This window comes from Ranitomeya variabilis, chromosome 2 (assembly GCF_051348905.1).
Source record: "Ranitomeya variabilis isolate aRanVar5 chromosome 2, aRanVar5.hap1, whole genome shotgun sequence".
In the NCBI taxonomy this organism is placed as follows: Eukaryota; Metazoa; Chordata; class Amphibia; order Anura; family Dendrobatidae; genus Ranitomeya; species Ranitomeya variabilis.
Genome location: NC_135233.1, coordinates 992,630,272 through 992,651,987, shown reverse-complemented (window position 1 = coordinate 992,651,987; position 21,716 = coordinate 992,630,272). Strand labels below are relative to the sequence as shown.

Here is a 21,716-nt window from a genome sequence, read left to right as displayed (position 1 = left end):
ATCTGCCCCCCCCCACTGCCACCGATCTGCTCCCCGGTCCTCCGTTCAGTCCGGTACTCCCCTGCGTCCACCTGTCCGCTCCCCCGTCCTAGTGTCCGCTCCCCCCTGTGCTCCGATCCACCCCCCTGTGCTCCGATTCACCCCCCCACCACCCCTTCATACTTACCGATCCTCCCGGAGTCGGTCCGTCTTCTCCCTGGGCGCCGCCATCTTCCAAAATGGCGGGCGCATGCGCAGTGCGCCCGCCGAATCTGCCGTCCGGCAGATTCGTTCAATGTACATTTTGATCACTGTGATATAACCCATCACAGTGATCAAAATAAAAAAAATAGTAAATGAACCCCCCCCCCTTTATCACCCCCATAGGTAGGGACAATAATAAAATAAAGAAAATATATATATATTTTTTTTCCACTAGGGTTAGGGGTAGGGTTAGGGTTAGGGGTAGGGTTAGGGGTAGAGTTAGGGGTAGGGGTAGGGCTAGGGTAAGGCTATGTGCACACGTATTCTGGTACTCTGCGGATTTTTCCGCAGCGGATTTGATAAATCCGCAGTGCAAAACCGCTGCGGATTTACCGCGGTTTTTCTGCAGATTTCACTGCGGTTTTACAACTGCGTTTTCTATTGGAACAGTTGTAAAACCGCTGCGGAATCTGCAGAAAGAAGTGACATGCTGCGGAATGTAAACCGCTGCGTTTCCACGCAGTTTTTTCCGCAGAATGTGCACAGCGTTTTTTGTTTCCCATACCTTTACATTCAACTGTAAACTCATGGGAAACTGCTGCTGCGGACCCGCAGCTGCGGAAACGCTGCTGCGGAAACGCTGCTGCAGACCCGCAGCTGCGGAAACGCTGCTGCAGATCCGCAGCGTTTTCCGCAGCGTTTTCCGCAGCGTGTGCACATACCCTTAGAATTAGGCTATGTGCACATGGTGCGGATTTGGCTGCGGATCCGCAGCGGATTGGCCACTGCAGATTCGTAGCAGTGTTCCATCAGGTTTACAGTACCATGTAAACCTATGGAAAACCAAATCCGCTGTGCCCATGGTGCGGAAAATACCACGTAGAAATGTTGCGTTGTATTTTCCGCAGCATGTCAATTCTTTGTGTGGATTCCGCAGCGTTTTACACCTGTTCCTCAATAGCAATCCGCAGGTGTAATCCGCACAAAAAACACTGGAAATCTGCGGTAAATCTGCATGTAAAACGCAGTGCCTTTTACCTGCGGATTTTTCAAAAATGGTGCGAAAAAAATCTCACACGAATCCGCAACGTGGGCACATAGCCTTAGGGTTAGGGTTGGAATTAGAGTTAGGGTTGGAATTAGGGCTAGGGTTGGAAATAGGGTTAAGATTAGGCTTGTGGTTAGGGTTAGGGGTGTGTTGGGGTTAGGGTTGTGGTTAGGGTTAGGATTAGCGTTAGGGTTGGGATTAGGGTTAGGGGTGTGTTGGGATTAGGGTTGTGGTTAGGGGTGTGTTGGGGTTAGGGTTGTGATTAGGGTTATGGCTAGAGTTGGCATCAGGGTTAGGGGTGTGTTGGGGTTAGAATTGAGGGGTTTCCACTGTTTAGGCACATCAGGGGTCTCCAAACGCAACATGGCGCCACCATTGATTCCAGCCAATCTTGCGTTCAAAAAGTCAAATGGTGCTCCCTCCCTTCCGGGCCCTGACGTGCGCCCAAACAGTGGTTTACCCCCACATATGGGGTATCAGCATACTCAGGACAAACTGGGCAACAACTATTGGGGTCCAATTTCTCCTGTTACCCTTGTGAAAATAAAAAATTGTGGGCTAAAAAATAATTTTTGAGAAAAGAAAAAGTATTTTTTATTTTCATGGCTCTGCGTTATAAACTTCTGTGAAGCACTTGGGGGTTCAAAGTGCTCACCACATATCTAGATAAGTTCCATGGGGGGGTCTAGTTTCCAAAATGGGGTCACTTGTGGGGGGTTTCTACTGTTTAGGCACATCAGGGGCTCTGCAAACGTAACATGATGCCCGCAGGCCATTCCATCAAAGTCTGCAATACAAAGCGTCACTACTTCCCTTCCGAGCCCCGGCATGTGCCCAAACAGTGGTTTTCCCCCACATATGGGGTATCAGCGTACTCAGGAGAAACTGGACAACAACTTTTGGGGTCCAATTTCTCCTGTTACCCTTGGGAAAATAAAAAATTGTGGGCTAAAAAATCATTTTTGAGAAAAGAAAAATTATTTTTTATTTTCATGGCTCTGCGTTATAAACTTCTGTGAAGCACTTGGGGGTTCAAAGTGCTCACCACATATCTAGATAAGTTCCTTGGGGGGTCTAGTTTCCAAAATGGGGTCACTTGTGGGGGGTTTCTACTGTTTAGGCACATCAGGGGCTCTGCAAACGTAACATGATGCCCGCAGGCCATTCCATCAAAGTCTGCAATACAAAGCGTCACTACTTCCCTTCCGAGCCCCGGCATGTGCCCAAACAGTGGTTTTCCCCCACATATGGGGTATCAGCGTACTCCGGAGAAACTGGACAACAACTTTTAGGGTCAAATTTCTCCTGTTACGCTTGGGAAAATAAAAAATTGAGGGCTAAAAAATCATTTTTGAGAAAAGAAAAATTATTTTTTATTTTCATGGCTCTGCGTTATAAATTTCTGTGAAGCACTTGGGGGTTCAAAGTGCTCACCACACATCTAGATTAGTTCCTTGGGAGGTCTAGTTTCCAAAATGGGGTCACTTGTCGGGGAGCTCCAATGTTTAGGCACACAGGGGCTCTCCAAACGCGACATGGTGTCCGCTAATGATTGGAGCTAATTTTCCATTCAAAAAGCCAAATGGCGTGCCTTCCCTTCCGAGCCCTGCCGTGCGCCCAAACAGTGGTTTACCCCCACATATGGGGTATCATTGTACTCAGGACAAACTGGACAACAACATTTGGGGTCCAATTTCTCCTGTTACCCTTGGGAAAATAAAAAATTCCGGGCTAAAAATCATTTTTGAGGAAAGAAAAATTATTTTTTATTTTCACGGCTCTGCGGTATAAACTTCGGTAAAGCACCTGGGGGTTAAAGTGCTCACTATGCATCTAGATAAGTTCCTTGGGGGGTCTAGTTTCTAAAATGGGGTCACTTGTAGGGGAGCTCCAATATTTAGACACACAGGGGCTCTCCAAACGCGACATGGTGTCCGCTAACGATGGAGATAATTTTTCATTCAAAAATTCAAATGGCGCTCCTTCCCTTCCGAGCCTTACCATGTGCCCAAACAGTGGTTTACCCCCACATGTGAGGTATAGGTGTACTCAGGAGAAATTGCCCAACAAATTTTAGGATCCATTTTATCCTGTTGCCCATGTGAAAATGAAAAAATTGAGGCTAAAATAATTTTTTTGTGAAAAAAAAGTACTTTTTCATTTTTACAGATCAATTTGTGAAGCACCTGGGGGTTTAAAGTGCTCACTATGCCTCTAGATAAGTTCCTTGTGGGGTCTAGTTTCCAAAATGGGGTCACTTGTGGGGGAGCTCCAATGTTTAGGCACACGGGGGCTCTCCAAACGCGACATGGTGTCCGCTAAAGATTGGAGCCAATTTTTCCTTCAAAAAGTCAAATGGCGCTCCTTCCCTTCCGATCCCTGCCGTGAGCCCAAACAGTGGTTTACCCCCACATATGAGGTATCAGCGTACTCAGGACAAATTGGACAACAACCTTCGTGGTCCAGTTTCTCCTTTTACCCTTGGGAAAATAAAAAAATTGTTTCTAAAAGATCATTTTTGTGACTAAAAATTTAAATGTTCATTTTTTCCTTCCATGTTGCTTCTGCTGCTGTGAAGCACCTGAAGGGTTAATAAACTTCTTGAATGTGGTTTTGAGCACCTTGAGGGGTGCAGTTTTTAGAATGGTGTCACTTTTGGGTATTTTCAGCCATATAGACCCCTCAAACTGACTTCAAATGTGAGGTGGTCCCTAAAAAAAATGGTTTTGTAAATTTTGTTGTAAAAATGAGAAATCACTGGTCAAATTTTAACCCTTATAACTTCCTAGCAAAAAAAATTTTGTTTCCAAAATTGTGCTGATGTAAAGTAGACATGTGGGAAATGTTATTTATTAACTATTTTGTGTCACATAACTCTCTGGTTTAACAGGATAAAAATTCAAAATGTGAAAATTGCGAAATTTTCAAAATTTTCGCCAAATTTCAGTTTTTTTCACAAATAAACTCAGAAATTATCGACCTAAATTTACCACTAACATGAAGCCCAATATGTCCCGAAAAAACAATCTCAGAACCGCTAGGATCCGTTGAAGCGTTCCTGAGTTATTATCTCATAAAGGGACACTGGTCAGAATTGCAAAAAACGGCCAGGTCATTAGGGTCAAAATAGGCTGGGTCATGAAGGGGTTAATTTGCCACGTCCTTTGCTTAAAAATATGTGGAGTCGGTAAGCCAAACCTTTGACTCCTCAATTTCAATGACACCGACTCCATCAAAATGGGCTCCGACTCCACAGTCCAGTTCGTAATCTTCACCAGTGTAATTTTCTTACCTTTATATGACCTACTAGAAGGTGATTTTTTCCTTTTAAAGGAGTTATCTAATTAAAGAAAAATATACTTAATTATTCTTACAATAGCACTTTATGCCAGGTGCTAATGTAGTTCCATTTTCCTCGATCTTTGGATGTCTGCTCTGGTGCCGGGTTCACTCCTGGACTGTGCTTAACATAGGACTTTTCCCATGTCAGCAAGTTGTCAGAGTTGTGTATGAAGGGAGCTGATTGGCTCATGTCAATGACTAAGCTCCGCCCCTTCCCCTGTCACGGCCAATACTTTTTTTTGTCATTTTTGTATATATTTTTTTAACTGGACAATCCCTTTAAAATGCTTCAAGTGCTGGGATGTTACTGAGCAATGATATGTGGTCCCTTAGGAGAAGGACCATGAACCATGAAAGAAACCACAAACGATCAAAACAACCACTAACGATCTATTTGTTCCCAATATTCATGACTTTGATCCAAGAAGTTACATAAGAAGCCTGATTTACTTTGTGGTGAGAGCAGCATTTAAATGATGTGAGAAATACTGTTGTTTCAATAATCTTTGCATAAATCAATTATAACAAGATATATTCCAAATCTTATATTTTCTATCAGACAAACTTGCTTTTGTTCCACTTATGAGCCACTTCTCCTTCCTTAGATGTCTATTTAACTCATATTGATTCTGAAAAGGATCCATCATGCACTTTATTTGCAGGGGGTCTGCCAAATCACTGATAATAAAGCGTATAAAGCACCAATAATGAGGCCTATAAAGAGGAAGGTGTGTGTGAGAACATATGTAGGGAGACAGACATTGTGCTGCAGTTTTCCTGTGCTTGCATCAACACCAATCCTGGATTCACAGCTATACTGCTCAGTAGTACTGCTGTATAATGTCATTCCTGCTGCTGCTTCTGAGCATGTGTTGGGAATGCAGCTGATGTGATTTATCTGGACATTGCAAAGGCATTTGATACTGTGCCATGTAACAGCCTTATACTGAAGCTCCAGAAGCAGCACATGATTATCAGCACCCGCTTTATAAAACTCCTCTAAGTTCTCAAGAACGCAAGAACATTGAATTCTGCAGTGTCCAGCTCATTGCCAAGTTTATTTTCCACCTTTGCAGTTTATCAGTGGTGGCTGGTTTCCTAAGCAGGAAGCATGTGCTTGCCGAGAAGGCAATCGGATCCCTGGTCAGTGCCCCTGCACACATCCGATGATGCAGCGGTAAAGCAACCATTGGATAGCGCACAGTTCAGATCAGCGGCGCAATCGTACTGTTGTTGTGAAATCTCAGTCTTCAGTAGCAACTGCCCTTCCTTCCCTGACAAACAGGAAATTGGGAGGCAGAGAAGCGAGGGTGCTCCTGAAGAAAACAACTGGGAAAGCCCCTTTAATGGCCGACATTATGACCTTTACATTCTTATCTATGACTGTATCAAATGTTTGTTCTACTCCACTTTGCTACTTAAACGGATCCTGCCACCTTTTCCTTAAAGGGCTTGTATGTATGAATATTCTGAGGTTTAACCATAAATGATACTTTAGTGAGTTGCGAGCGCTCTGGTGTATTCATGAGCTGTGGCTCCCCCCGCCCTCCTGCTGCTGATTGACAGCTTTCTCCTTACTATTGTGCATAGAGATAAATCTGCCAATCAGCGGTGGGGGGAATAGGAAGCATATTCATTCCTAGCAAACACTCAGCGTGCCTGTCACTATTGCCTGCATGGGGCAGTATGTAGTCAGTGACCGGTTTCCATTTATTTTTACAGATCACCTTGATTTGTCGCTCGTGAAGCCGAGGTGCAGCTCATGGCCTGGAGGAGCACTGCTGTGTTTCTGCCAGGACTTCTACCACTAATATATGCAGACTTGATGAGATCACAGGGTTCCTGGTTTGCTCTAGGTGTGTGAATGTGGAAATTGTTTAGAAAATGGGGAGAGGCAGAGGATTTGGTGTTAACTAAGGTAAGGGGGAAGGTGCTGTAATAAATTACTGTGCAGGATGTATTCTCTGGTACATGTTTGGTTTGTGTTACTTATAGATAATATATAATTCCTGATGTATATTATATATTATTTATTATATATTATATAAAAAGGGTTGTCTTCTACTAGACAATCCCTTATTACTCTTCCCATTGTGCTGTATAAACGAAGAAAAAAAAAATATCCTTACCTTTCGGACAGACGCTCCATATCTAATCGCAGTGCTGTGTCTCCTGCTGGTCTCATGACAAACTGTCACATGACCGCTGCAGATAATCATCAGCCCCTGATCGTCTGCAGCATTCACAATGTTGTCTGAGAGGAGGAACAGTGACATATTTTGTAGTGGATATTGCATTGAAATCAGACAGTCATCACAAGCATTCCAGTAGTTATCCGGCTAAACTAGTCTACCTTACCACCCTCATCACATCTCTAGCCAATAATCTAAAACGACTCTTTTAGCCCTAAATTACAGACCCCTGCCACTAATCTAAGGGCTGACAATCTGGTCACTTCCTACAAAAAATAAATCATATCCATCAAGACATTTTTGCACAATTACCTTCAGAGCCTGGATCCATTTCTGTCCTGCACCTCAAGTTCACTTTCCATCTTCGAGCCTGTCATAGAAGAACTGACCAGTCTCCTTGCTTCTTCTCACCCTACAACCTGCAACAGTGACCCTATTCCCTCACATCTCCTTCAGTCCCTCTCCCCAGCTGTCACTACCCACCTAACTAAAATATTTAATCGCTCTCTTTCTTTGGGTAACTTTCCCTCCTCATTCAAACATGCTATCATAACCTCTTTACTTAAAAAGCCATCCCTGGATCAGAACTGCACTGCTAACTACAGACGGGTCTTCAATCTCCCTTTCATCTGTATACGCTTGGTCCACTTCCATCTCATCCACTGTCTCTCAGATAACTCTCTTCTCGTCCCTTTACAATCTGGTTTCTGCATTTCACACTACTGAAACTGCCCTTACTTAAGTCTCTAATGATCTAACAGAAACATTAAATGGTCACAACTCCCTTCTATTTCTCCTCGATCTCTCTGCTGCATTTGACACTGAGGATCACCAACTCCTCCTCACTAAGCTCCGCTCTATCATCGTCAAGATTCCTGCTCTCCCCTAGTTGTCCTCCCATCACTCTGACTGCTGCTTCACTGTTTCTTTTGCAGGCTCTTCTTCCTCTAATCTTCTTACTATTCAGGGTTCCTCAAGGCCCAGACCTAGATCCCCTCCACTTCTTATATACTGCTCCTGTTGAACAAACCTTCAGCAGATTTGGTTTCCAGCATCATCTCTATGCTGATGACACCCAACTTTACACCTCTACTCTTGACATCACTCCCACTTTAATACAAAATACCATGTATCATCTGCCTGCTGTCTCTAACATCATGGCCTGTCTCTAACTAAAACTGAATCTCTCCAAAACTGAACTCCTTGTGTTTCCTCCCTCTACTAAAATACCTATACCCGACTTTGCAATTGCCTTGGGTGGTGCAATCATAACTCCCAAGCAGCACGCTTGCTGTCTTGGCGTCATATTTGACACAGAACTTTTCTTTATTCCCTATATCCAATCACTCATTCGCTCGTGTCACCTACACCTTAAAAGCATCTCCAGAATCCGACCTTTTCTCACCTTTGAAACTGCGAAAATGCTTACTGTCGCTCTTACTCTTATTCACTCTCGTCTGGGCTACTGTAACTCTCTTCTGATCTGTCTCCCTCTAACCAAACTCTCTCCTCTCCAATCTATCCTGAGTACAGCATCCAGGGTCATATTTCTATCAGGCCGCTTCACTGACACCTCTACCCTGTGCCAGTCATTGCACTGGTTACCCATTCGCTACAGAATACAATACAAAGTCATCTCTCTCACCCACAAAGTTCTCCACAGTTTTTCACCGCCCTATATCTCATCCCTCATTTCTGTCTATCACCCTTCCCGTGCCCTGGGTTCTGCAACTGATCTAAGACTAACCTCCTTCATAATCCGAACCTCGCACCTCTGTCTCCGAGAACTTTCTAGTGCTGCACCAGTCAACTGGAATGCACTACTCCAAACGATCTAATATCTAGCTTCCATGTTTTGTAGCATGCTTTAAAAATACATCTGTATAGACAAGCCACTCACCTTAATTCACCAACCTAACTCTCCCCTGTTCACTCCTAAATGTTAATCATAATCTGCTCTTGCCTCCATCTGTCTCCACATCCTCCATGCACCCAATAGCCCACGGTAACTGCACTCAGACAGATCCTGGCTGATGACCAGATCATGCAGCTTTATATGGAAACTCTTTTTTATTATAATGATGGCTGGACCATACATAACCGCACTTTCTGCCTATTGTGTCCCCCCTATTCCCTTACAGATTATAAGCTTGCGGGCAGGGCCCTCACGCCTCCTGTTACTGTTGAAATGTGTTACGTTGCATTGTTTGTATTGTCTGTACATTTCCCTGCTTAAAGGGAACCTGTCACCACGTTTTTGGAAGATGGGATAAAAATAGCGTTAAATAGGGGCAGAGGTGGGCGTTACATTAGTGTGTGTGTTATGCGTTTATTACCCACCTAAGTTGCCGAAATAACTTTGCAAAGTCTCCGTTTTCGCCTGTCAATCAGGCTGGTCAGGTCACATGGGCGTGGTGTCTTCACCCAGATTTGGCGTAGTTTTCCGTTGGTGGCGTAGTGGTGTGCGCATGCCCAAAGTCCGGAATCCTCTTCCAGGGGATTTAAAATAGCGCGGTGTTCGTTATTGCATTGGTGATCGGTGGGCGCGGCCATCTTCCTTTGGCCGCGCGTGCGCAGAAGCGGCGCTCTGCTGGCCGCGGCTTCAGGAAGATGGCCGCGGGATGCCGCGCGTGCGCAGATGGATATCGCGGCGGCCATTTTCCTGAAGCCGCGGCCAGCAGAGCGCCGCTTCTGCGCACGCGCGGCCAAAGGAAGATGGCCGCGCCCACCGATCACCAATGCAATAACGAACACCGCGCTATTTTAAATCCCCTGGCAGAGGATTCCGGACTTTGGGCATGCGCACACCACTACGCCACCAACGGAAAACTACGCCAAATCTGGGGGAAGACAACGCCCATGCGACCTGACCAGCCTGATTGACAGGCGAAAACGGAGACTTTGCAAAGTTATTTCGGCAACTTAGGTGGGTAATAAACGCATAACACACACACTAATGTAACGCCCACCTCTGCCCCTATTTAACGCTATTTTTATCCCATCTTCCAAAAACGTGGTGACAGGTTCCCTTTAAGGCTACTTTCACACTAGCGTCGTTCGACGCACGCCGCAATGCGTTGTTTTGGAGAAAAAACACATCCTGCAAAGTTGCCAGCAGGATGCGCTTTTTCTCCATAGACTTTCATTAGCGACGCATTGCGACGGATTGCCACAGGTCGCATCCGTTGTGCGACGGATGCGTCGTGTTTTGGAGGACCGTCGGCACAAAAAAAGTTACATGTAACGTTTTTTTGTGCGTCGCGTCCACCATTTTCGACCGCGCATGCGCGGCCGGAACTCCGCCCCCTCCTCCCCGGACATTACAATGGGGCAGCGGATGCGTTGTAAAACTGCATCCGCTGCCCACGTCTTGCAGAAATTTCACAGCATGCATCGGTACGATGGCCCGACGCACTGCGACGGGCCCGTACCGACGCTAGTGTGAAAGTAGCCTTATAGTAAAGTTCTGCGGAATATGTTGTCGCTATATAAATAAAAAATATCATTAGGTAAATGTGTGGGGTTTTTTTTTCCAATATTTATGCCGAACACTGGGGCAATCAATAAGGGGCGTCCAATCACAGACAGCCCCTTTAAGTTTAAAAGAAACTTTAACAAGTAAAAGCAAAATTAAGGCTGTGTGCACGGGGTTAGGTTGGGGTTTCCCGTAGCTTTGACAACAAGAATAGCCCAGAATAAATGATTATTGACCATCAAATGTGTATAAGGGTCAAACAAGTATGTTAGGCTACTTTCACACTTGTCCGTCGGTACGGGGCCGTTGCAAACCGTCGGCCTGACGTACCGACGGACGGTGTGCTAATTAGCACAACGTGGGCAGCGGATGCAGTTTTACAACGCATATGTTGCCCAGTGTGATGAGCAGAGAGGAGGGGGCGTAGTTTCGGCCGCACATGCGCGGTTGAAAATGGCGGACGCGACACCCCCCCCAAAAAAAGTTACATGTAACGTTTTTGTGCCGACGGTCCGCCAAAACACGACGCATCCGTCGCACGACGGATGCGACGTGTGGCCATACGTCGAAATGCGTCACTAACGCAAGTCTATGGAGAAAAAACGCATCCTGCGGGCAACCTTGCAGGATGCGTTTTTTTCTCCAAAACGACGCATTGCGACGTACAGCAAGCGACGCTAGTGTGAAAGTAGCCTTATGGGGCACTGACGAACACAGATAGAAGAGGGCCCCTGTGCAAGAACAATATATGGGCCCTTTGCAGTCCAATAAGCGCATCATAATGCACAATTCCACCTACTTTGGTGAAATGGGCCCCTTTATCTCTTTCACCCCTATGCGGAAAAGTTTGCACCAATATGATATGGCCACCCCAAACTATTTTCCAGCCGACATCTATCTGATACCTACTGCCAGCTTTAGTCTCCCTAGTGGAATTAGCTTCTTTTTTGACTTGGAGAAATGTCTTTATTTTTTTATAATAATCTTTACCAGAAGTTCAATCCACCCAAAATGATTGGCTACGGTGCATTGGTGAGATAAAAACTCCATTTTTTTTTTGTAGTAGGCATATAGCTCTATTATGTCTGGAAAAATGATGACTCTATTCAAGGTCTGATGATCACCAATCCAACGTGTCATCAGGGCAGTTTCCATTCAATGTGAAATGAGGGATTAGTAATAGTCTTCTGAATCCCCTAAATCCCATGACATTAGTTTTTTTTATTATGTCCCTTTAAAGGCCTTATCTCTTATGTTACCTATTAGGGCAATCCGGCTATCATATGGGGTTGGGGGCATGACTTTATGAGCCACAACTGAGGGCTTCCCAATGGGAGCGTCCTGCTTGGATTACATGTCACTGCTGGAGAAATGTCTGCCTGGCTGTGTGATCGGGGCCTCAGCGATTAGTTGCAGCATACTGAAAGAGGTTTTCCATAATTAGAAAAATATACGGTAGCTTCTTTTTGTCTAAAAACAGCATCACGAATGGCAACAAATTGTGTGTAGTATTGCAGCTCTTCTCCATGTACCTGCGTGCATCTAAGCTGCAGGACCAGCCACAACCCTTGGACAGGCTTGGCCCTGTTTTTTGCAAGAAAGCAAACATGTTATTCTTATACCCTTTAATCCAGATTGTAGAACAGTTTGTTTCTTATGGCTAATTTTTTCTTAACCAGAAATGCTGCGATCAGATGTTACTTTGGGGGGGTTACAATTGCATGTAGTCTTTTGTGCTGTTTTTATGCCAGGTTTTTTGTCCCAAAACCATAGGTGGATTCAAGGGAGGCTTTTATTTCTGCTTCCTACTAGACCAACTTCTGGCTTTGACTTAAAAACTTCATGTGTTTCCAACCTAAGGTCTATATTGAAATATAAAACTCCCTAATTGTAATGCCTTTTGCATTGTGGTGCTTCGGTGGCATTTTTGGGGAATTTTGGTGTTTTGGTGGCATTTCTGTTTTGGGTCAGTGGATTTTTTTTCAAAACGCATGCGCTGAGTATGGCGTTTTTTGAGTTTTCCATAAGCTTCATTTTAGGATTTGAACACAAGGGAAAAAAAAAGCTATATATAAAATATAGAATCGTAAAAACGACACAGAAAATTATTGTAAAAAACACAGGAAAAAAAATTGTGTGAATGAAGAAGATCTTACATTGGGGAGATTAAAACTTGTATTTCTCAGTCATCCAACTTGTATTACCATCAACCCAGGTGTATTTAGTATGCGTTTCCCAATTTTTGCATAGGGCTGTCAGAAGTTTTGAGCGGTCAAAACATTACAGCATTACACAGCTATATTATGGCAAACATACCGTACTTATCCCCGTAGTCGTTCTATTATCATGGGTATTGTAGGGGGTTTTACTCACTTGAGTGCGACGGGAGGAAAACAGGAGGCTTGTTCCTTTAAAAGTTCATGGGGGTTTATTACTTCATAAACCCCAGAAACACAACCGGAAAATAAACAGCCTTTATGTCAGGCAAAACAAAATCACAATGTCCAAAACCGAGCTCTGCTCCGTCAGGCCTGTGGGCACACAGGCTGAGTTAGTGTCCAGTCCTCAGGCTCGGTCTGGAGCCAAACACACACGAAGCCTTCTCCCTCCCAACACACACACACACGAGGCCTTCTCCCTCCCAACACACAGGCCATGTGCCAAACAACAGCCTCCATTAAATAGGCTGTAACCACACCCAGAGGTGAGGTATGTGGGTAGCCAGACCCACCCATCTCTCATTGCTACCCGCAACACTGTCCCAGGTGCACCAAACGAACCTCTTCGTGCTTATGTGCACTAAAGAAGATACTCTGGGTTACCTCACAGAGCGCAGCCATTTCTGTGACACATACAGTACCTCCCATCGATTACGATAGGCCATTAGCCTCCTTACAGTATGAAAATGTAATGCTCTTGTTTTATTCTTGGCATTGAATATATATATTCCTTGATTCATATCAATACACATAAGCTAAATGTTTGCTGTGTGAATGAATAATAGTGATGAGCCAACGTGCTCACATGAGGTGTTATCTGACCATGCTCAGGTACTAACCGAGTGTCTTCGGCGTGCTCGAAAAATATGTTCGAGTCCCCCCGACTTCGTGTCTCGTGGCTGTTAGACAGCAGCAACGCGTGCAGGGATTTCCTGTTTGTTAGTCGCGAGACATGCAGCCGCGGGGACTCAAACACTCGGTTAGTACCTGAGCATGGTCAGATAACACCTCATGTGAGCACGTTCGCTCAGCACTAGCCAATAACATTAGCAAGTGACAGCTACTGCAGTAAGAAATGTGCTCAAAACAGTTGTCAGTGACAGCACACTGTGAACGTGAAGTTATATTCAGTTTTGGGAGGAGATGAGGTTTAATTAGATTTTTTTTCATATAAAATATTAGACAGAAGTAAATAGAATAAATTGGATTTCAAAGATTTCGGGAGACAGTCATTTCTACGACTCAGGTTGTTTTTTACACATCAAAAGAATATGTCCTTAGGAAATCTTCATAGAAATGTCATTCAGAAAGATATAATGCGTACGAGTAGAATTTGGCAGCTGAGGAATTATTGCTCAATATGTGAGAATAAATAAAGACAATTTTCAAAGCAAAGTGAATATTGCCATTTTGGTAAAAAAAACATTTTGATTTTTTTTTTGTGGAAAACCACAGCATTTTGCCGAGTTCATGAAAAGTGTGTTGAAGAAACAAGGCTGCAAAATGGTCCATTCATGGCACAGCTATGTGCACAGATAGGTTATGGCAGCACACCGTGGATTTCCGGTGACATAGACACTGCTTCTTTGTATTGTACCTCTGTCTGGCACAATAAATCTTTTATAGTGGTGAACTTATCCTGAAGAAAATCCTCTGTGCCCCTGTATAAAAAGGCAGGCGCACAGTACAATGCCGGCTCATAGCCATTTATGTGGGATCATTCCAATCAGAAACACTGCAGTGTGCATGAACCCTTACAGGATTATTTTTCTCTCTTCAAGTTATCACCTATACACAGAACCGGTGATAAATTGCTGATCTCTGAGACCACCAGAGATACAGGAGCAGAGCTCTCCATTATTTCCTGCCACTTCGATGGACAATAAAAAGAAAAGTGGCACACGTGCACCCATTCTTGGCTTTTTTTGAAAGCTGATGCAAACTGTATGGGGACTGAGCGATCATTAGTATTATTGTTCCGTCTCCATTCAGTCAATCATGACCAAGGGTGGAAACACCTGAAATGCGTCGATGCGTTTGACTAACTGTGACGGACCACTCCTTCTGCGGCCATGCCTGCTGCCGGGACCACCGCCTCTCCCCCCGCTCATACTTACCCACTGCGGCGCGCTCCTCCTGCAGGCGGGTGTCCTTTCCTTCATTCTTCTCCACTCCCTGGTTCTTGTCGGGTGCGCGTGCGCACCACCCACTCCAGCACTTCCTCTTTCTGATTTACAGGCACTCTGTATCTCCTCTCTGTGATCCTGGAGGACCGTGACCCGGAAGTCTTTCAGCACTCTATGTATTTAAGGCGATTCCTTCCTCTGCTCCTTGCCTGTCTGTCATTTGTTCTTCTGTGACTCAGGTCCAATCTTTGTCTTTGCACTGCCTGTTCTGAGTCTCTACTCTGTCCAGCCTGTTCAGCTTCTCTGCCTTTCCCAGGCTTCCTTGTCTCCTCGTCCAGTCCAGCCTTCCCAGTGTCTGCTCCGTACTCTGTTAGTCTGGTGTCTCTGTCCTGTCCTGCTTCCTTTGTGTCTTCCCCTTCCCAGGTCTCCTTTGGTCTCGCCTGTACTCAGCTCTTACTAAACTGTACTTCATCTTACCCCGCTCTGTCCGTCCTACGCCCAGCTTCTCTATTTTGTACCTCGTACTACCTTTCTCCGTGTTCCAGCTTCTGCGGCAATAGTCTCCCTTGGGTCTGCCCCTAACGGTCCCTGTATGGGGGTGGTCTACCTGGTCAGCTCACCCTTGGGAGGTTCATTGTCGTGGATCTGCGGGTCCACCCCAGGTGTTCCAAAAGATCTCACACCACCCAATCATGGACTTTATCTTGACATGCTTTTAGCTAACTACCTTACTGACGTGATTCATTAATAAAGAAGAATTTTACTCTGTGAAGCTGGCTTTTCCTTTAAGCTCCTGCATAAAGAAGCCAAGGAACTCTTATGAACACTTGTACTGCTGATTATCGGCCAGAAATATCAGGTGGCAGCTTAAATCGAGAAGAAAAAGAATGTGCATGGAAATATAACCCTCGTTCCACCCAACTGCTGGACGACCAGCTCTGCCCTCACCTACTGTATCCTCAGCCATCCCTTGTAGACTGTCAGCCCTTGCGGGCAGGGTTCTCTCTCCTGAACTGTTGGTGCCTCGTTTTGTTCAAGATTATTTACTTTTTTTTTTTTTATGTTATCCCATTTCACATATAAAGTGCTATGGAATAAATGGCATGATAATAATACTAATGCCCGATCCTCCTTTCCTATCTGTTGGGGGTATAGTTGGGAGACCCTTATGTCTATAAGATAACCTGCTGGTCCAGCTGGTCTTGAGTATTAAGGCATTTATCTTTGAAGTTCTTTTGTTTTTTTCAGTTTTTAATTTCTTTTTTTTTTTTAATCAGATCATTTTTTTTCAAGGTTTATGTCATTTTCAATTTAAGTTTTGAATTTCTTTAGATGATAATGGTAAAACTATTTATTACATAAGTTGGCAGAAAATTCTGAGAAGTAGACAGACCTAAAGCCAAGAAATGTCTGTGGTGCAAGTTCTTACTTGTCCTTCTGGAGGTGTTATTATAACCATTATTTCCTATCTAAAGTACTGACAAGTCCACAACGTTCTCGACAGGGTAAACATGATTTTGCCAAGTCCCGTCATGTTTAGTAACCCTACACTTCAGAAATCCATTATCCTAACTGGAAAATAAACAAAATTGGCGAATTTGTATAAAAAAAACACTTGCAAAAAGCGATGCTTTCCTGTAAACTATGACAACCAGCTGGCATGTGAATGGTACATGTGGCATTTAGTGCATTATTACTCATGATATATTCTGTGAGAAATTGCCCAACGTGAATTATTTTTGCAGCTGGGAAAGGCTGAAGTCTTTGACATCAGCAGTGGAGTAATGGAAGCTGACATATGATTGGTACATGCGGCACTAAGTTATAAGTATAAAATTCATAGTGCGATAGTTACTGAAACAGGGTGGGATTTATGTAAACCTTGAGTGGGCCATTAGTGTTCCCAAGGGGCGGCTGGAACGTTCCCAGGAGGATTGTGGCAGGGTTGTGTTGTAAAAGTCACCAGAAATGTTGACTCACACGTTAAATGTATAATAAGGGAAGAAACAGTTTTACAAAATAAAAAAAACCCATAAAATTGTATACTTTATGAAATTAAATTGGAACAAAAATACCCTATAAAAAGTAGCCAGAATATTGGATAACTCAAAAATTTTGCAGGAGATGTCTTCCAACGATAAGACAGGCCTGATAAAAGTCCAGCCCAAAAAAACTCAATAAACTGAAAAAGAGGTAAATACACCTACAGCCCGTAGTACAAGTGATAAAATGATGTTGCCAATCACTCAACACAAAGGATGTGCAGATATAGGTGAAATTTCCCTAGATCAAAAAATGCTGAATGTATGCAAGCCTACCTAGATGCGGAGGTTGGCACCCTAAGAAAATCGAGAATGGTGCCCCCGCTCGTACGATGGCTGTCCCTAATCTCCTAGCTATATCCTATAAGGAGATAGTCAGAAAAAGAAAGCCAGATGGCTGTGATAACATATGATGGTATATGATGTTTAAATGGCAAATATGGGGCCCACCAATAATGTAATGTAAGCAAAGGGAAAGATCCCATCAAGCATATCCAATATACATGGATACATACAGGAAAACAAAAGGATCTAGGTACTATACAGCATCATCATGACCTTAATACACAACATACCACGGATAAAGCCATTTTAAATAGACTAATACTACTAAGATGAAGGTGTTAATGAACAACATATATATAGATAAACACCACGGCATAGATATCATACTATGTCACTACACCCTCCACCCGCTATCTATGTACCAACAGGTGCACCATTTGCCCCACATAGCAAAAAAGTCCCCTTATTGTGCAATCAGATACTCATCTGTTGGATTCATGATATACAGGTAGTTGCGGGTCCTGATAAAGTGACTCCTAGCACGGATCAAATCAAAGCTCTCAACGCGTTTCCCCCAGCCATGGGTTCATCAGGAGAGGATAAGCGATAATGTGGCAGTGTGGAGTTGTCCATAAAAAAGTCATCGTACGAGCGGGGGCGCCATTCTCGATTTTCTTAGGGTGCCAACCTCCGCATCTAGGTAGGCTTGCATACATTCAGCATTTTTTGATCTAGGGAAATTTCACCTATATCTGCACATCCTTTGTGTTGAGTGATTGGCAACATCATTTTATCACTTGTACTACGGGCTGTAGGTGTATTTACCTCTTTTTCACCAGAAATGTTAGCGACTATGAGGTTGTTAGTATTGTTAGTACTCTGAAGTCATCATGTGCCACACCTATGTGAAATCTTTCCCTTCAGTGCCCGGCAGGTTATGCTTCAAATCTTTCCTCTCTACTAATTCACTAGAAAAAGTTGTGTTCATTGTCCTAAACCTAAGGGAATCTGTAGCCAGTCAATTTGTCTACAAGCCTGCTATTTCACAAAACCGTTGCCACTTCCAATGAGATAGAGAATTCCTGCTTGAATCAGTGCCTACGATGCTGTGATCAAAGTACTTTATTAATGAGGCCATGTGCCCACGTTGCGGATTCCGCTGCGGAATTTTCCGCAGCGGATTTGCTAAATCCGCAGTGAAAAACCGCTGCGGTTTTTACTGCGGATTTATCGCGGTTTCTAGTGCGGTTTTCTCTGCGGGTTTTCACCTGCAGATTTCTATTGGAACAGGTTGAAACCCGCAGCGGAATCCGCACAAACAATTGACATGCTGTGGAAAATAAACCGCTGCGTTTCCGCGCGTTTTTTTCCCCAGCATGTGCACTGCGGATTTCATTTCCCATAGGTTTACATTGTACTGTAAACTTATGGGAAACCGCTGCGGACCCGCAGCTGCGGAAACGCTGTGGTTCCGCAGCGAAATCCGCAGCGTGTGCACATACCTTTATAGTCATGGCCGAAAGTGTTGGCAGTTGGCACCCTTGAAATTGTTTTAAAAAATGAAATATTTTTCCCAGGAAACTTTTGCAACTACACGTTTTGTATGGGCAGTGGATAGCACTGCAGCCTTGCAGCGCTGGAGTCCTGGGTTCAAATCCCATCAAGGACAACATCTGCAAGGAGTTTGTATGTTCTCCCCGTGTTTCCGTGGGTTTACTCCGGGTTCTCCGGTTTTCTTCCACATTCTAAAGACATACTGATAGGGAATCTAGACTGTGAGCCCCAATGAGGACAGCGATGATAATGTGTGCAAACTGTAAAGCGCTGCGGAATAAGTTAGCGCTATATAAAAATAAAGATTATTATTTAAAAATAAAGATTGTTATATGCATGTTGATTTCCTTTGTGTGTATTGGAACAACACAAAAAAAAACAGGGAAAAAAAGGCAAATTGGACAAAATTTCACACGAAACCCTCAAAATGGGCAGGACAATATTGTTGGCACCTTCAACTTTGGTTGCACACCCTTTGGAATACATAACTGAAATCAATTGCTTCCTATAACCATCAGAAGCTTCTTGCACCTCTCAGCTGGAATTTTGGAGCACTCTTCTTTTGCAAAATCTCTCCACAGGTGTTCAATGGGATTTAGATCTGGACTTATTGCTTGCTACTTCAGAACTCTCCAGTTCTTTGTTTTCATCCATTTCTGGGTGCTTCTTGAAGTATGTTTGAGGTAATTGTCCTGCTGAAAGACCCATGACCTAGGATGCAAACCCAGCTTTTTGACACTTGTCACCACATTGCGACCCCCAAATCCTTTGGTAATCTTCAGATTTCATGATGTCTTGCACACAATCAAAGCACCCAGTGCCTGAGGCAGCAAAACAAACCCCAAAACATGTTTCAATCTCCACCATACTTTATAGCAGGTACGGTTTTCTTTTTTGTAGGCCTCATTCCATTTTCGGTAAACATTAAAATTATGTATTTACCAAAAAGCTCTATCTTGGTTTCCTCTGTCTGCAAGACGTTTTCCCAGAAGGATTCTGGCTTACGTACCTTTTGGCATACCGCAGTCTAGCTTTTATATGTCTCTGTGTCAGCAGTGTGGTCCTCCTGGGTCTCCTGCAATAACATTTAATTTTATTCAAATGTCGACTTATAGTTCACACTGATATTGATGCACCCTGAGCCTGAAGGACAGCTTGAATTTCTTTGGAACTTTATTAGGCCTGCTTATCTACCATCTGGGCTGTCCTGCTTTGCAACCTTTCATCAGTTTCCTCTGCCATCTACATCCAGGAAGATTAGCTACAGAGCCATGGGTTGTAAACATCTTGATTATGTTTTGCGCTGTGGCAAAGGAACATCAAGATCTCTTGGAGATGGACTTGTGACCTTGAGATTGTTGATATTTTTCAACAATGTTGGTTCTCAAATCCTCCGACAGTTCTCTTCTCTTTCTGTTCTCCATGCTTAGTGTAGCACACTCAGACACACAATGCAAAGATTGAGTCAACATCTCCCCTTTTTTCTGGTTTTAGGTTTGATTTTTATTTTGCCCACACATATTACTTGCCACAGGTGAGTTTGAATGAGCAGCACATGTTTGAAACAAAATTGTTTACCCACAATTTTGGAAAGGTTACATCAATTTTGTCTTGCCCATTTTGGGGGTTTTGTGTTCAATTTGCCTTTTTTTCCTGTTTTTTTGGTTCCTATACACACAAGGGAAATAAATGTGTAATTGCAATAATTTTCTGGGAAAAATACTTCATTTTCTGGAACAGTTTCTAGGGTGCCAACACTTTTGGCCATGACTGTAGCATGATCCCTAAAGCATCTGCTATATCTCTTTGGGTGAGGGATTTACAGAAAGTTATTCTACCTATATCTTTATCTCTCAGTGGGGATGAAGTAAAAGCTATAATGTTTTTTTCATCCAAACAACAGATGCCTGAGTGCAACCCAATGGATGTAGATATAACCAGAGATTAATATGCCTAATACAATGAACAAAGGTATATTTTGAAAATTAATGTATGATCAAATAATCTCCTTGTTTCCTAACTGCTGATCTTGTTTTTTTACAGGCAGTAGAATAATTCACCCAAAAGCTGTTGTGTAACCACACAACTGAACAATGGTACTCATATTAGGACGCCGATTAAACAGAGAGGAGAGTGGAGTTCGTGAATCTCCTGCAACCAAAAGAAAAGTGTTTGAGATGGACCAAAAGTTGTCAGGTCACGAAGTGTTTGATTTTAATTCTGGTTCATCCCATTCCGAAAGTATCCTGCAAACATTCAATGAGTTTCGAGAGAGCCGACTTTTTACAGATGTCATCATTTGTGTGGAAGGCAGAGAATTCCCATGTCACAGAGCAGTCCTCTCAGCCTGTAGCAGCTACTTTCGGGCCATGTTCTGCAATGATCACAGAGAAAGCAGGGAGATGTTGGTGGAAATCAATGGCATTTTTGCTGAAGCTATGGATTGCTTCTTGCAGTATGTCTACACAGGGAAAGTCAAGATCACAACTGAAAATGTCCAGTATCTGTTCGAAACCTCCAGCTTGTTCCAGATCAGCGTGTTGCGCGATGCATGCGCCAAATTTTTGGAAGAGCAGCTGGACCCATGCAATTGCTTAGGAATCCAACACTTTGCTGACACTCACTCCCTCAAGACACTCTTCACCAAGTGTAAAACGTTTGCACAACAGGCATTTGAAGTTGTTGTACAACATGAAGAGTTTTTGGAGCTGGGAAAGGCTGAAGTCATTGATTACATCAGTAGCGATGAATTGGTTGTCAGCAAAGAAGAGTTTGTGTTTGAGGCAGTCATGCGATGGGTGTACCACCATGTTGATGTCAGGAGACCTATGTTGCATGAACTTTTGACACATGTTCGGCTACCTCTGCTGCACCCTAACTACTTTGTGCAAACTGTAGAAGTCGATCAGCTGATTCAGAACTCCGCAGAATGCTACCAGCTGCTCCACGAAGCCAGGAGATATCACATACTTGGAAATGAGATGATGTCACCTCGGACCAGGCCACGCAGGTTCGAATTATCTCAGAACACATATTGTGTACTTTTGTCAACTCCTGTTAATTTCTACTGTGGGGGCTTTAAAGGGGAATTTACCAGTTTGGAAGTTAATCCCTTTCCATGGAATAGGAGAACTTCCCAATCACTGAGGGCCCGACTTATGAGACACCCTCCGATCCTGAGAACCATGGCTCTGAAGCACCCTGTTTGAATGGAGCAGTGGTCGATCATGCACCTTTACTCCATTCATTC

The 21,716-nt window shown here is 43.8% G+C and overlaps 1 protein-coding gene across 5 annotated transcripts in view; it reads left to right on the top strand.

The window, feature by feature from the left end:
* The window catches only part of KLHL24 (kelch like family member 24), an 80,321-nt gene that overhangs the window by 24,030 nt on the left and 34,575 nt on the right, over nt 1-21,716 (top strand). For 3 of the 5 annotated variants that reach the window (XM_077291086.1, XM_077291091.1, XM_077291088.1), the window contains exon 2: nt 20,510-21,476. In XM_077291086.1, the coding sequence (XP_077147201.1) occupies nt 20,560-21,476 (917 nt within the window). In that variant the 5' untranslated portion in view covers nt 20,510-20,559. Of the gene's footprint in view, nt 1-6,295; nt 6,492-20,509; nt 21,477-21,716 lie in introns of all 5 variants that reach the window. The other 2 variants (XM_077291090.1, XM_077291087.1) reach the window with 2 other exon arrangements.